The 14,011-nt window shown below is 44.4% G+C and overlaps 1 protein-coding gene across 1 annotated transcript; it reads left to right on the top strand.

Moving 5' to 3' along the window:
• Window positions 1-3,033: 3,033 nt before the first annotated feature.
• On the top strand, window positions 3,034-11,201 carry lca5 (lebercilin LCA5; the record flags this gene model as incomplete). The annotated part of the gene is made up of 9 exons (XM_080527406.1): window positions 3,034-3,412; window positions 4,283-4,527; window positions 5,542-5,847; window positions 8,124-8,261; window positions 8,397-8,493; window positions 8,666-8,838; window positions 9,277-9,499; window positions 9,931-9,981; window positions 10,309-11,201. 9 exons carry the CDS (start codon window positions 3,034-3,036, stop codon window positions 11,199-11,201), a joined length of 2,505 nt encoding a protein of 834 aa, XP_080383532.1.
• Between the last annotated feature and the right edge of the window lie 2,810 nt (window positions 11,202-14,011).

Below are 14,011 nucleotides of genomic sequence, written 5' to 3'. Positions count from 1 at the left end.
CTCAGCGGTCTCACATCCTTTCAGACCGAACCACTGGGGTTATGGGAAATGTAGTTCTTTACATAAATAAATCAGATTACTTGTGCCTAAATGCAGACCTCGAATGGCTTTGTTGATGCCCAAAAGATTACACTAATACAACTAATACTACTAGCCTTCTGGACATTAGTCCCACATATGGACTTAGTATAGGCATAGCCTAGGTCCTAGGACAACCCTACCGAGATCTGAACACTACGCTATTTCGATATGCCCAGAAGGCTAGTAGTATTAGTTGTATTAGTGTATGTCTGCCACACAGCCTCTCTCCCTCAAAAATATATATACAGTACAGGCCAAACGTTTGGACACACCTTCTCATTCAATGTGTTTCCTTTATTTTCATGACTATTTGGTACATTGTAGATTCTCACTGAAGGCATCAAAACTATGAATGAACACATAGGAATTATGTATTTAACAATAAAGTGTGAAATAACTCTAAATATGTCTTATATTTTAGATTCCTCAAAGTAGCCACCCTTTGCTTTTTTGTTGTTAATAAAATATATTATAATAATATTAAATATAATATGTGTTAATAATAATATGTTATTATATATATATTTAATATTATTATTATATTTTATTAACAACAACAAAAACAATATTTTATTAACAACAAAAAAGCAAAGGGTGGCTACTTTGAGGAATCTAAAATTGTTAAGTACATCATTCCACATGTGTTCATTCATAGTTTTGATGCCTTCAGTGAGAATCTACAACGTAAATAGTCATGAAAATAAAGGAAACACATTGAATGAGAAAGTGTGTCCAAACTTTTGGCCTGTACTGTATATATATATATTCTATTTCTCACACACACTCTCCCACTCTCTTTTTTGATCAACTAAAACATAATAAACAAAACAGGCACCGGCCTAAACAGCTCGATGCTGTAGCAACAAGTGGAACTGAAACGGGGTTGCCATGGCACGGCGTCACAGTGACAGCTGCATCCAGGCGTGGATTTGCGAAGCTGCAACCTTTAGCGGTGGGTCAGTGCTTTAACTCCTAGTTCACCTGGCTAATCAGAGGGCACTACATGGCCAATATTCTAAGTATAGAGGCATGGCCATTTTCTGGCATAAAGAGGAAAAGCTCAGATATAGCTAACATTAGGACTTTGTTGTCAGCAACTTAGCAACTTGCTAAGTTTGATAGCGAGCTAGCTAGCTAGCTAACATACCTAGCCAGCATTGTTAGATTCGAGTTGTCTTATAACAGCTACATTAAGTGCTAGCTAACCTTCGCTAGCAAGCGAGCTCCCTTTCTGGACCAGTCAGTCAACCGTGTCACTCACCTCTCAGAGCATCGAAGGGTGAAGGGGAGAGGCCATGGAGACCTGCATTTGAGAGGTTGGTTATTGCTGCTGAGAACTAACTCGTTAACTAGCAACCTGGCTGTATGGCTTTGCTAAACCTACTGATCACACCCTAGCTAGTTTTCTAGCCACCACGTATTGTTTGTTTTGCTTGTGTGGTTGTGGGGGGCAAGAATGTTTCCATGCATGATATTCTTTTTATGTTGCCTGTAGACGACTGGTCAACTCTCTCCGCATAATAGGCAATCTATATCTATTTGGGGGTTTTTAGCCCAACAACTAGTCGGTTGCGTGTGGTGAGTGACAGTTGTGTTGGCGTGATCAGCTAGGAGGCATCACTGATCAATCAATCCATGCTCAGATTCACTTCAAAGTGTATGATTGTCATATGTGCCGGAAGGGAAGTGTACAGTGTACAATGACATTCTAATTCGGAAGCTGTGTGGGCTTGTTGTGTGTTGTGTTACAATAGCACAATAGCACAATACAATATAGTAACACAATATTAATACTGTAGTACACAGCATACATACAATGGCAGCTGTGTATAGGCCATTATCTGTAGTATTATCATAATCATCTTTATAATCAATGTCACTGAGTTACAAAGCAGTTAGTGTGCAAACATTGAGTAATAAATTCTTCCTTCCACTCCAATCTGTACTGAAAAAAATGCCTTTCACAGCCCAGTTCTATTACATCAGTGTAGTTGAAAAGAAGGAAGTCATTGTTTGAAATGTGATATAGACATAGGCTAGGTGACAAGCGTGGTTTATCGCTGTGACATTGTCGGGTGAACCTGGTTGTGGTCCAGCCTCAATAAACTTTCTCCTGGGCCTACCTCACTCACTAAATAGATAAACAAACACTGCACTCATGTGTTTCTCCCAATATGGAAAGTTTCGATCAGTGTTTCCTTGTTGTCATGGTTACCAATAATGCTGCGAAAGATTAATATCAGTGAGGCTTATTTGTTATGTTTTGTGTGTGTGTGTGTGTGTGTGTGTGTGTGTGTGTGTGTGTGTGTGTGTGTGTGTGTGTAGACACACTGACACTTCTGTGTGGCTAAATGAGGCGGCATTGACATTGACTGAGTAGCTAGCACTTTAGTGGAACATGATGATGATATAATACCTCATGGAAATTTCCACCTCATGGATCCGTGTCTTAGTGACCAAGACACACAATACAACAAAGCTAAGACTCATAAACATAATGCATCCTTGTTCCTATTCTGGTTATTTTTTCAGATCTATTTTTCTATAGTTGTGGCTTTTCAGCATATTATTTACAAAACCTTAGTAGGTTCTTTTTCCAGGCAAAGATGTCAAAGCTCCAAAAGGGTTCTATCTCGAACTTAAAAGGATTTCAAAAAGGTTATTTCACAGGGACAGCCGGAAAACATTTGGAAATCATACAGTAATAGTGACAAACCACTACATCAACATCCTCACCAAGCACCGAATACAGTACATCCTCATCTCAGGCTGCAATAAATGGATACTTCATTGTTGTTGAATACAGTGGGGAAAGTAAAGACAGGACATCACACAAATATGTAGCGCAAGTAACTACAAAAATGGATCAAAATCAATGGATTTATCTTCACCATTAAAGAGTGCACTGACATGTCTGTGTATCCTTTCAGCGTTCCCAGGCCAAAGGACAACATGGATTCTGAGAACATTCCCCACTCCTATGATAATACCTGGGATGCAGAACGGAGCCGCCAGTCCCTGCGGAGTACGGGGAAAGATTCCGATGCCTCATTGCGAACACGTGAACAGGGAAAGAGTCGGGATGTGAATGAGAGGGAAAGTTGTGCAGGGGACCGGGCGAGAACGCGGATAAAAAAGGACCCAGATCCGGACCGGGACCGGATGTCAGACGGCGAGCGACGGAGAAGTAGTGGCTCGTTCTACTCTGAGGACTACGAGAACGTCTCGCCCTCGGACCATTCACTATCGCCCTATTCTCGCACCCCGTCCCCCAGCCAGTGCCGAGGGGTGCGTGCTAAGAGGGTCTCCAGTAGCCCCCTCCTCAAAACAGGTACACACACACACACACACTCACACACACACACACTCACACATGTATACACAAACACAGGCGACAGGGAAACCTTAGAAACACTGGCAAGTCATTTGACTGTCCTGTAGATGGCATGGCAAGGCAAGTTTATTTGTATAGCACATTTCATTGTTTTCTCTACAGTGCAGCAGATTGGTACATGCTAGACTTATCTCTGGAGAAGTATGTGTCTCTATCTAACCTGTGTGTCCTCCTTCAGCAGTACGTCTCTATCTAACCAGTGTGTCCTCCTTCAGCAGTACGTCTCTATCTAACCTGTGTGTCCTCCTTCAGCAGTACGTCTCTATCTAACCTGTGTGTCCTCCTTCAGCAGTACGTCTCTATCTAACCTGTGTGTCCTCCTTCAGCAGTACGTCTCTATCTAACCTGTGTGTCCTCCTTCAGCAGTACGTCTCTATCTAACCTGTGTGTCCTCCTTCAGCAGTACGTCTCTATCTAACCTGTGTGTCCTCCTTCAGCAGTACGTCTCTATCTAACCTGTGTGTCCTCCTTCAGCAGTACGTCTCTATCTAACCTGTGTGTCCTCCTTCAGCAGTACGTCTCTATCTAACCTGTGTGTCCTCCTTCAGCAGTACGTCTCTATCTAACCTGTGTGTCCTCCTTCAGCAGTACGTCTCTATCTAACCTGTGTGTCCTCCTTCAGCAGTACGTCTCTATCTAACCTGTGTGTCCTCCTTCAGCAGTACGTCTCTATCTAACCTGTGTGTCCTCCTTCAGCAGTACGTCTCTATCTAACCTGTGTGTCCTCCTTCAGCAGTACGTCTCTATCTAACCTGTGTGTCCTCCTTCAGCAGTACGTCTCTATCTAACCTGTGTGTCCTCCTTCAGCAGTACGTCGGGGTGTGTCTCGGCCCCAGCGGCCCGGAGGGCAGACCCAGACCCAGTCCCAGCGGCAGCGTTGGGGCGTGCGCTCCCAGAGCAAAGACTCCACCGTCCCTCCCAAAGACCTGGACCTGGTGACCAAGCGCATGCTGTCGGCCCGCCTGCTCAAGATCAACGAGCTGCGCAACGCCCTGGCCGAGCTGCAGCTGCGCAGCGACGAGCTGCAGAAGGAGAACCGCGTCCTGCGACAGGTGGCACACGCCTCTTCTTTTTGACTTTGCGCAAATTTCTATGGTTTGATGGTTCATGGAAAATCATGGACAAGTCATGGAATTTTTTATGTGTCAGAATGGGTCCCCTGGTTACAGTAGATATTATGAGGAATGCAGCATACTTGAATGTCAATCCAAGCAACACAATCTAGTAGGGATGCCCCAGTACCGTTTTTTGCCATAGGTACCGATCACTGATAATACTGCTGATACTGATCAAATAATAGCCTAATACTAATAGGCTAATCTTTTTTTTTTTTTTTAAATGTGTAGAAGAGACATTTAACATTTAGAGCATCCGATAAAGCTAGGCCTAGATGTTTTAAGAGCCTTTTAAAAAATCTCCACAAACCTTTTGATAGGCTGGCCGAGTTGTGTCTGTACATTCTGCAATCTAGAATATGCTAGGGCAGAATGCTTCAAGTGGCCCATGATGTGTCTCCCTGTAGCTGTGATATCACTTATGCTGCGCTGTGACAGCACTCCATAGTGGACAGCCAGCTGAAGCATGTGAACCATACATCCCAGACTTGGTAATCAGTTGCATTGATTTGAGCATGTTTCGGGCATTATCTATGAGTATGACATGCACCTTTTCTTTTGGAATAATATGCGGAGTTACACGCGTGGGTCTCTATAGTGGTTTGTGTTAGCGGGTGTTTCTCTGCCTTTTTCTTCTCATTCTCCGCGGTCAGCTTTTCAAACTCGCCATGCTCGCCATCTGTCTCACACACTTTATAGTACTTCCACACCGCCGACAGTTAAGTTGAACAAGCATGCAAGAGTGTGCCAATGAATTGTCTCACGTTGTTTGCCTCATTTGCGTCACTGATCGGTTGTCGTGATCGGCGGCTAGAAAGCATTATCGGATTTCCCTTATCTCATATTTGTATTGACTATCGGCTGATTCCGATTGCTGGCCGATCGATCGGTGCAGCCAATGCAACTTCCGTTAAACCGATAACATCTTATATGAACTTTTAACCTCTCCAGCTCCAGCACCGTCAGGAGAGGGCCCTCCATCGCTACGACGACACGGAGAGCGAGATCGCCCAGCTCATAGCCCGCCACTCCAACGAGACCCACGCGCTGCGGGAGCGCCTGCGGCGGACACAGGAGAGGGAGCGGGCGGCCGAGCGGCGGCTCAAGGAGGTGGAGGAGCAGCTGCAGCGCAGCCAGACGTCCCTGGGGAAGCTCCGCAAACTGGCCGACCAGCAGGAGCTAGGACCCAGGGAGGAGCTGACACGAAGGCTGGAGGAGGAGAAGGGCCAGGCCCAGGAGGGCCTGCGCAAGATCAAGGTGACTAGCTAGCAGCTAGCTTGTTTGTGGGTGTGTGTGTATGACGTCCAGTACATATTTGAAATAAACCTATAGGGCTCCGAAGCGTACCCCAGTAACTCGCCCCCAGCGGGTCTCGAACTCCGATCCCCTGCTTCCTACCCGGCCACGCTAACCGCAATGCTAAAGGAGTTAACTCCGTTGGCGGAGCAGTTAACCGACCATACCCAGGGACGTTAGACCATCCCCTTTTTCGGATCACAGAGTCTGCTTGGGATGTCGCCTGTTTATTGATAACACAGGGAACAAACTTAAAATGTCCTCAGCACACAAATGTGACACATTCTAATGCTTAGGTCCTCATGTCGGGATCTGATGTAATGATTGGACTTTTCTTTCGAAAAATGTGAATACATTTCCACGTTGTTGAAAATAAATGTCACATGGTCAAATAGCACAGCTTGTTTTGTGCGCCTGCTAACAAGTGTTATAGTTAACTAGGTAGCAGTGGGGATTACTCACCGAATCCGTCGTCTTGCAGTATTTTGGCTTGACTAGTGAGTTTGTGTTGTGATTCCCAACAACGTTGAAACGTAGTACCGTGTTTCAAAAGAAAAGTCCAAACATTTTGATTGGTTGCCGACATGCGGACCAAATGATCAGACTGTGTCACAAATTGTTATGGCCAGACGACTGGGTCAGAGCATCTCTGAAATGGCAAGGCTTGTGGGGTGCTCCCGGTCAGCAGTGGTGAGTACCTACCAACAGTTGTCCCAGGAGGGACAAACCACAAACTGGCGACAGGGTGTTAGGCGTCCAAGGCTCATCGATGCGCAAGCAAAACATTATGACCACCTGCCTAATATGCTGTTGGTATTATGCCTAAAGGCCAATTCAGACCAAAGATCTGCGACGAGACAAGACCATTTTAATGGTCAGAAAAGCCACAGCAAAATCAAGCCTGTCTGCAGATATCAGAAAAAAACCTCAAATCCTTGTGGGAGTGTGAAGTAGTATAGCCCTTGTCCAACCAATGCGTAGGTTTTGGTATGGTAACGGTTAGTACAGGACGCTAGCTTCATGAGTACACTCTGATGTGGGACATGGGTTCAAATCCAACTTCTGACAGACAGATCGGACCATGCAACATTGTGGTAGGCAAAGCAGGCAAAACAAGAGCCAAAGATTTCTCTTGGGTATTCTCAGGAGATGTACTCATTCATTGGTTTGTCTCCCTGGGTTACAACCTATGTGTGTCTGCTTGCATGCACACACATACACACACACTCACAGTCCTTATCAGCGGTGTGTATCTTTGCTTCTCTGAAATCTACACTGGCAGGTAAGCAAACGTTGTTGCCATCTTACAGGTTTTCTGTTCTCTTAAGCAATGGGAGCACGGTTAGGGTACTTAGAGTAGGACATTTTATTTGTATTTCGGTTGAGCTTTTGTCTTGGTTATGGGGGTGAGTGAAAATGCGTCCTCCACACACACTAGAGTCCCAGTCATGTGGGTTAACAAGAAAACATCTCCATCAGCAAGTGAAGCAAAACCATGTGGACCAAGTCAAGCAAAACCATGGTGTGCTTCTATGTGTGCTCATGACTGGAAGCACACCATACACAGACACACATTAACACACACACACACACACACACACACACACACACACACACACACACACACACACACACACACACACACACACACACACAAACACAGTGGGGTGCAAAAAACACCTAATGCTACAAAGTTAAACAAACAATTTTCTTTTTCTTTTCATTTTAATAATGAAAAAAATATGAAAAAAGGAAAAGGGCCCTGTGCAAAGGTTTGGGAAGCCTTTTGGATTATTTTTTGTTAGCTTTATTTTTGTTACCTTTTCTTTTCACTTAGATATTAATTGTAAAAGGCATTTGGACTAGGGATGCCCAAATGTTCGCACCCCACTGTATACACACAAGTGCTATCCAACTTCTGAATGTATATTTTGTGTGTATAATTTTTCTTCTTTTCTTTCCGTAAATTTATATAATTCGATCATTTTATCAAATTTTTACTATATTTTTCTTTGCCTTATATTTTATTATTATATTCTATATGTCTTCTTATATGCACCCTAAATGGAGCCCCCCCGCCCCAGTGGAAGTATGTCACAACTAATATTGTGCTTGTATAAACGGAGTGACAAATAATATGATCTTGTATCATATGGGAGTGGAGGATGAGAAATCAGATGCTCTGAGAGTGTTTATCTGAAATGTTTTTAAAAAAAAATCTAACTGTGTGTCTGTAGGATCTGGAGCGAAGCATGGAGCTGACCAGTGGCAGTTACCAGAGACAGCTGGCTGCAGAGAGGAGGAAAACTATCAATGCCCAGGATGAAGTTAAGGCTCTACAGGAGGAGCTAGAACGCCTCAGCAACAAGCTGAAGGTACAGACACAGACACACACACACACACATACACACACTCAGTGCTAACAGTCATGTTACAAGTAATGCACGCTGATGCTTCTGTAGGAGACCCACAATGCCTTGCATCCTTAACGTTAACCCATACCATTCTAGGAGAAGGAGAGGGAACTAGACACAAAGAACATCTACGCTAACCGCATGATGAAGCCCTCACCCAGAAAAGACACTGACAACGGCACCAAGAGGAAAGGTACTGCATATCTAATGTTTGCATGAACGTGTGTGTAAAAACTCTGGGATTCTCATATCAGGCCACCAGTATGGCCACCAGTATGATAGGAGCACCATTTTAGGGATGGTGTGGGTGTTGGCGTGGGCTTGTGTGTGCATATCTCATCTCCATACTGTGTGTGTGTTCTCAGCCCCCAGTAGCAACACCACTAAGGCAATGAAGACCGATACCAGAAAACTGAGTCTGGAATTCCCATCCCCTCCCCCGGCCGTCACAGACGGCACTGAGCATGGCGACCAGGCACCCGGCGACTACCTCTCTCTCAAGGCAGGTGTCCTTACCTCACAATGCCATCACCTGCTCGTAAAGTCATAGGATGAATGGGGGGAGCTGAAAATACTGGGGCTTGTGCGGGAGGATTCATCAGGAGTACCTGCTTTCTTAACTATGCTAAAACCGGGGCGCTTAGGTGGCGTAGTGGGTTAAGCACTGACCATGTAACCGCAGGGTCCCCAGTTCGATTCCGGCCGGGGACATATCCTGCATGTCATCCCTCCTCTCTCTCTCACCCATCCTTCCTGTCTAAATCTTCACTGTATCTGTCAAATAAAAATAAAAAAAATGAAAAATATGAGTGGGACTGCCCCACTCAGAAATGATTACTTTAAAAAATTTATTAAAAAACCATGTGCTAAAAGTCATGTCATCAATGCTGGCTGTGTTTGCTCAAAAGCCAATCAAAATCTATAATGAGATCAAGTCAGTGAATTGAATGGCGATAGATTCTCTCTCTTTGGACAGGAGCCTGATGAGACAGGCCGAAGACCAAGAGTGTCGAAGGAGAGGGAAGAGCGACAGAGGGAACAGCAGAGGAAGAAAGATGTGGAAAGAGAAAGAGAGAGGGAAAAGGAGAGGGAGCTGGAGAAAGAGCTGGAGAAAGAGAGAGAGAGGGAGAAGGAGGACCAGCAGAGGGTTGACCGGGAGCTGCACGCACTGGAGGAGAAGGCCAGGAGACTGAGAGATGGTGAGGACTTGAACCACATCCCAACCATGTTTTAACTACAACTTGACCATACCCTGACTATTATACTAGCCACCACTTAACCATAAAAATAAATTAACCACAACTTAAACCTATTGACTAACTAACCACAATTTAACCATGGTCTTAGCCTAGACCGTGAACTACTATAGTTTCAAAAGCTATACCCTGAACACTACTTGACCATAACTAGACCACACTTCTCTAACTGTACCCTGACTATATAAGCCATCTGGTGTAAATCATGTCCAGGTCGACCTTACCCTGTGATGAGGTTGTGTAGTGACTTAAACCGTGTGAACCATGTGTTGGTTTAACCATAATGAACAATGTGTGGTTTAACAATAATTAACTGTGTGTGGTTTAACCTTGATAACTCTGTGTGGTTTAACCACGGTCCCTACCTGCTGCAGTGGTCGAGCTGCAATGTGGGGGGGCAGGGTCACAACTTGGGGAGAGGGACAGTGAGTATGCACATAGTAAACCCATAGAGAATACCTACATAGAGTTAGAATAGATACCTTTATAGAGCTATAATGCTAGACTAGATCACCAGTACCAGCCCATCCATAACAGCTTATTGCCCGAAACCAACCAGTTCCTTTAACACCTCTTATCCAGCTGATTCTTGGCTGACTTTGGTTCTTTTCATGTGGTTTATGATTAGCTGTTCTGCTGTGCGGTCCTGTTGTGCCTGTTTTTTGGTCATTTCAGTATATGAAAGGCTCTTTCTTACCAACTGCCAAAAAGAATCTTAATGTCTCTTTCTTTCTCTCGTTCAATCTCTGTAGGCTGGGAAAAGGAGAAGGAGGAGGAGGAGGAGAGGAAGAAGAGGAGCCACACACTAAACGAGGAAGAAAACAGGAAGAGGCGTGGCTTGGTGCAGGAAGAGGTGGAGAGACGGAACCAAGAGGCATTAGCCAATCAGGAGGCGGCGGCGGAGGAGGAGCAACGCAGGAAAGAGCAGCTGTTGGCCCGGTTACGTGAGATCGACAGACACAACCAAGCTCCCCACAGACAGTTTTCAGACACTGACCGCCCAGAGTTAAATTCCGCTTCCGTCGTTCTGTCTCCCTCCCTGTTCTCTGAGCCAAAGAACCAGAACTCTTCCATCTTCAGCTTCACCGAACCAGGGGAGACGGGGGGCTTGCGTGGGGGTGCCGCCAGCAGGGAGGGGGCAAGACGGGTGGACACAGGGAGTGGGCCAGGACCGGTTAGGAGAGGTGTGCGAGCCCAAATGTCCAGTGAGGACCTGGCTTTCGGCAGTTACGCCCCCTCCTTCGGACGCCCCGCGCCGCGAGGCAATGGCTTCCCCCCGCCACCACAGAGGGAAGATTCGGACTCCGTTCTAGGGGGGGTGGGTATCAGTCTCGGCGGGTCTGAGAAGGAAAGAGGGGGTTCTGGACTGGGGAAGGAAAATAAGTCCAGTCTGATGCAGCAGCTCTTCGGACCCCCATCCTCCTCCCCCCCAGCAGAAGGCCCTCCAGCCTCCAGTAAGATGGAGATCATCAGCCCCCCTGGCTCCACTGGTGGCCGTGGCAGGAGAGAGGGGCTTTTGCTCTTTGACCCTGAGCTTGCCGCCCCCCCGGCCCCTATCCTCACCACCCTGCATGTGACAGAGAGCGGGCCCGCCGTCCGAGCCATCCCTTCATTCGACGACGACATAGAGGAACTCACCCTCTGATTGGCTCTTAAGAGGGAACTTGCACTCTGATTGGCAAATTCTGGCAAAATAAGCCATCATAGCTGTCAATCACCATATGACTGGATGTGGTGGTGGTGAGTTCTACGGAAAAAGGAGTTCTTTGTTTTGTTATATCAGATAAATCAAAGCCCAATGTAACAATAATGACTGGTTTTGATTTATTAATTTCTCAGTTTGATGATTTCAACTTTCCTCGTACACAAAAATCAGGAAATGAAATCTCTCCATTTTATGCTCTTTCCGTTGTCATTCTCTTTCCACAGATAGTTTTTTGGGGAGATAAGTTTGATGAGGGAATTGTGAGACAGAGACTGAGATCTGAGTCACATGCATGCAGGAAGTGAAAGCTCTGACAAGGCCCGTAGTACCAGGCTAAGGCTTATGGATGACCCTTCATTGTATGAATGTATCTGTGGTGTAATGGCCACCATGGTGGTGCATCAGTTCAGTTGTTTGTTTTATCCATGTAGAGGTGATGATGTACACTCATCATACAGAGACAGTTGGAAGTGTCACGCAGACTGTGTACGTGTGTGTGTGTGTGTGTGTGTGTACGTGTGTGCGTGTGTGCGTGTGTGCGTGCGTGCGTGTGTGCGTGCATGCAGACATGTGACCTAGGAAGAAGTGTATGGTGCCATGAAATTAGTGTACAGTGGGGGAAATAAGTATTGAACACATCAACATTTTGTCCAGTAAAAGTATTTCCAATGAGCCTATTCAAGTGGAATTTGCACCAGACTTTGATACTTTAATGTTTATCGGTAGATTTTTTATCTGGATTGTTTGAGTTAATACCAAAATCTGGTGCAAATTTCAGGCTCATTGGAAATACATTTACTGGACAAAATATGTATATGTTCAATACTTATTTTCAATACTTATTTCCCCCATTGTATGTGCTACTCAGGTGTGGGTCTTTATTAATAGTTAATGCATTGTCAGGTACAGACACTGAGACCCATTCTTGAAACACATACTGTAGATATCGGGTTACACTTTACTTGTTTATTTGCTCTTAACTGCATTTTTTATTTTATTGAATGTGTGGATGAATATCAGGTTTATACGTCATAGAATTCAACTAAATAGCCTACCACTAAGGTACCGTGCTTGGGATCAGTCCAAATAGTTTGTGTTGTTTTGAAAACATAAAATATTGCTACAATGATTTTTGTTCCAAATGTACAATCAAAACAAAATGTTAGTGTTATAGAGAATATAGAGAACTAAGAAGAAGATAATATGATAAAACAGACACTTTCCATTCTATCCTGCATCCTTCTGTAATGAGTTTCCCTTATGTCAGGCAAGGGAGAAATGCATAAGGATTTCAAGTGAATTTCTTAGGAGAAGAGTTTTTGTACGTGTTTTACTAGAGGACAAACAGTTTTTTTGGAAAGCTCTTTTACGCAACCTCTATGAATATGAAGATACACCTTATGCCAACAGATATCTTATCTGTGTCTCAGGCATCTTGCATTTACTATGAATTCCTATTCTGAAGAAGATATTCTCAGCTTTAATTTGAGGGTATTTGTATATGTTTTCACTATTCAGAAAAGACAACACCTTTAGTCCCCAACACGCATTATTTATTTCATGGTACCCAAAAGTGATGGGACAGATGTATAAAATGTCAAAATTAAGCACTCATGTTTAGTATTTGGTCTACAATCCTTTGCGTGCAATAACTGCCTGAAGTCTGTGACCCATTGACCCCACCAGACACCAGGTATCTTCTCTGGTGATGCTCCGCCAGGCCGGTACTGCAGTCATTTTCAGTTGTTGTTTGTTTTGAGGAGATTTTGCATAGGTCTCTTCAGCAAATAAAATGCATGTTCAATAGGATTTAAACCTGGGGACTGACTTGGCTAGTCAACAACTTTCCACTTTTTTGCTACAAATATCCATAATAAAAAAACAAGTAAATAAAAGAAATACAACAATCAGCAAACAAGAGGAATCATCTACTGTTCATTCATAGAGTTAGTGCTCTTTTATTGTTTGTGTCATCTGTCCACAAGACCTTTTTCCAGAACTCTGCAGGCTGCAGAATGTTTGCGTGCATTAGTGTATAACTGTGTCGAACTGAACAAATGTCAACTGTGCGAATGAACATTGGAGTGTGTTTTGATGCCTCAGTGACCTGCTAGTGTATTTACCTCTCAGACAATAATGACATAAAACCATACTTAAAAACCAATGCACCATAAAAGAGTCTCATTCTACTGCCTTGACCAAAATGTAAGTACCAACAGACCTTAGAGATACAACAGCGCCCTCTACTGTTTTATCACTCGCACCACATAAACAAAGTGGCAAAGTACTGTATATTGACTCTATGTGTGTGCGTTTTGTTCATAGCTTTCAGTCACGTGGTTTCTTCCCTAGCAACCACCAACCTGACGGGCAAAAAGTATCATAGCAACATCGCTCAACATGGCTGCCTACTATTTAGACCACCTCACTCATGAAGAACTATCAAGATACACGACGGTGATAGGAGTGGAGGATTGACACCATTCAAATAGTGTTGGATTCCCTGTCTTCTACTCTATCCGGACACGTTGGAATTATTTTCCTAACCCCCGGAGAATCAAAGTTATTGACCTGCAAAGGGTGCCTCCTTGACCGGCTTTTCCCGTGAATAACACCGGTTATGGAGGTGGTACAAACATAAGACTATTATTGCTAAATTCACCATCAGTATACGGTCATTTTGAGCAATTAACCACCGCGCTGACACCCCGAGAAGATATACTTTTAATATGAAAATCGATCAACCGGGC

Source organism: Nansenia antarctica (assembly GCF_963989245.1).
Source record: "Nansenia antarctica genome assembly, chromosome: 3".
Lineage (NCBI taxonomy): Eukaryota > Metazoa > Chordata > Actinopteri > Argentiniformes > Microstomatidae > Nansenia > Nansenia antarctica.
The sequence above is the reverse complement of the archived record's forward strand: the minus strand, read 5'-3'. Positions and strand labels throughout refer to the sequence as shown.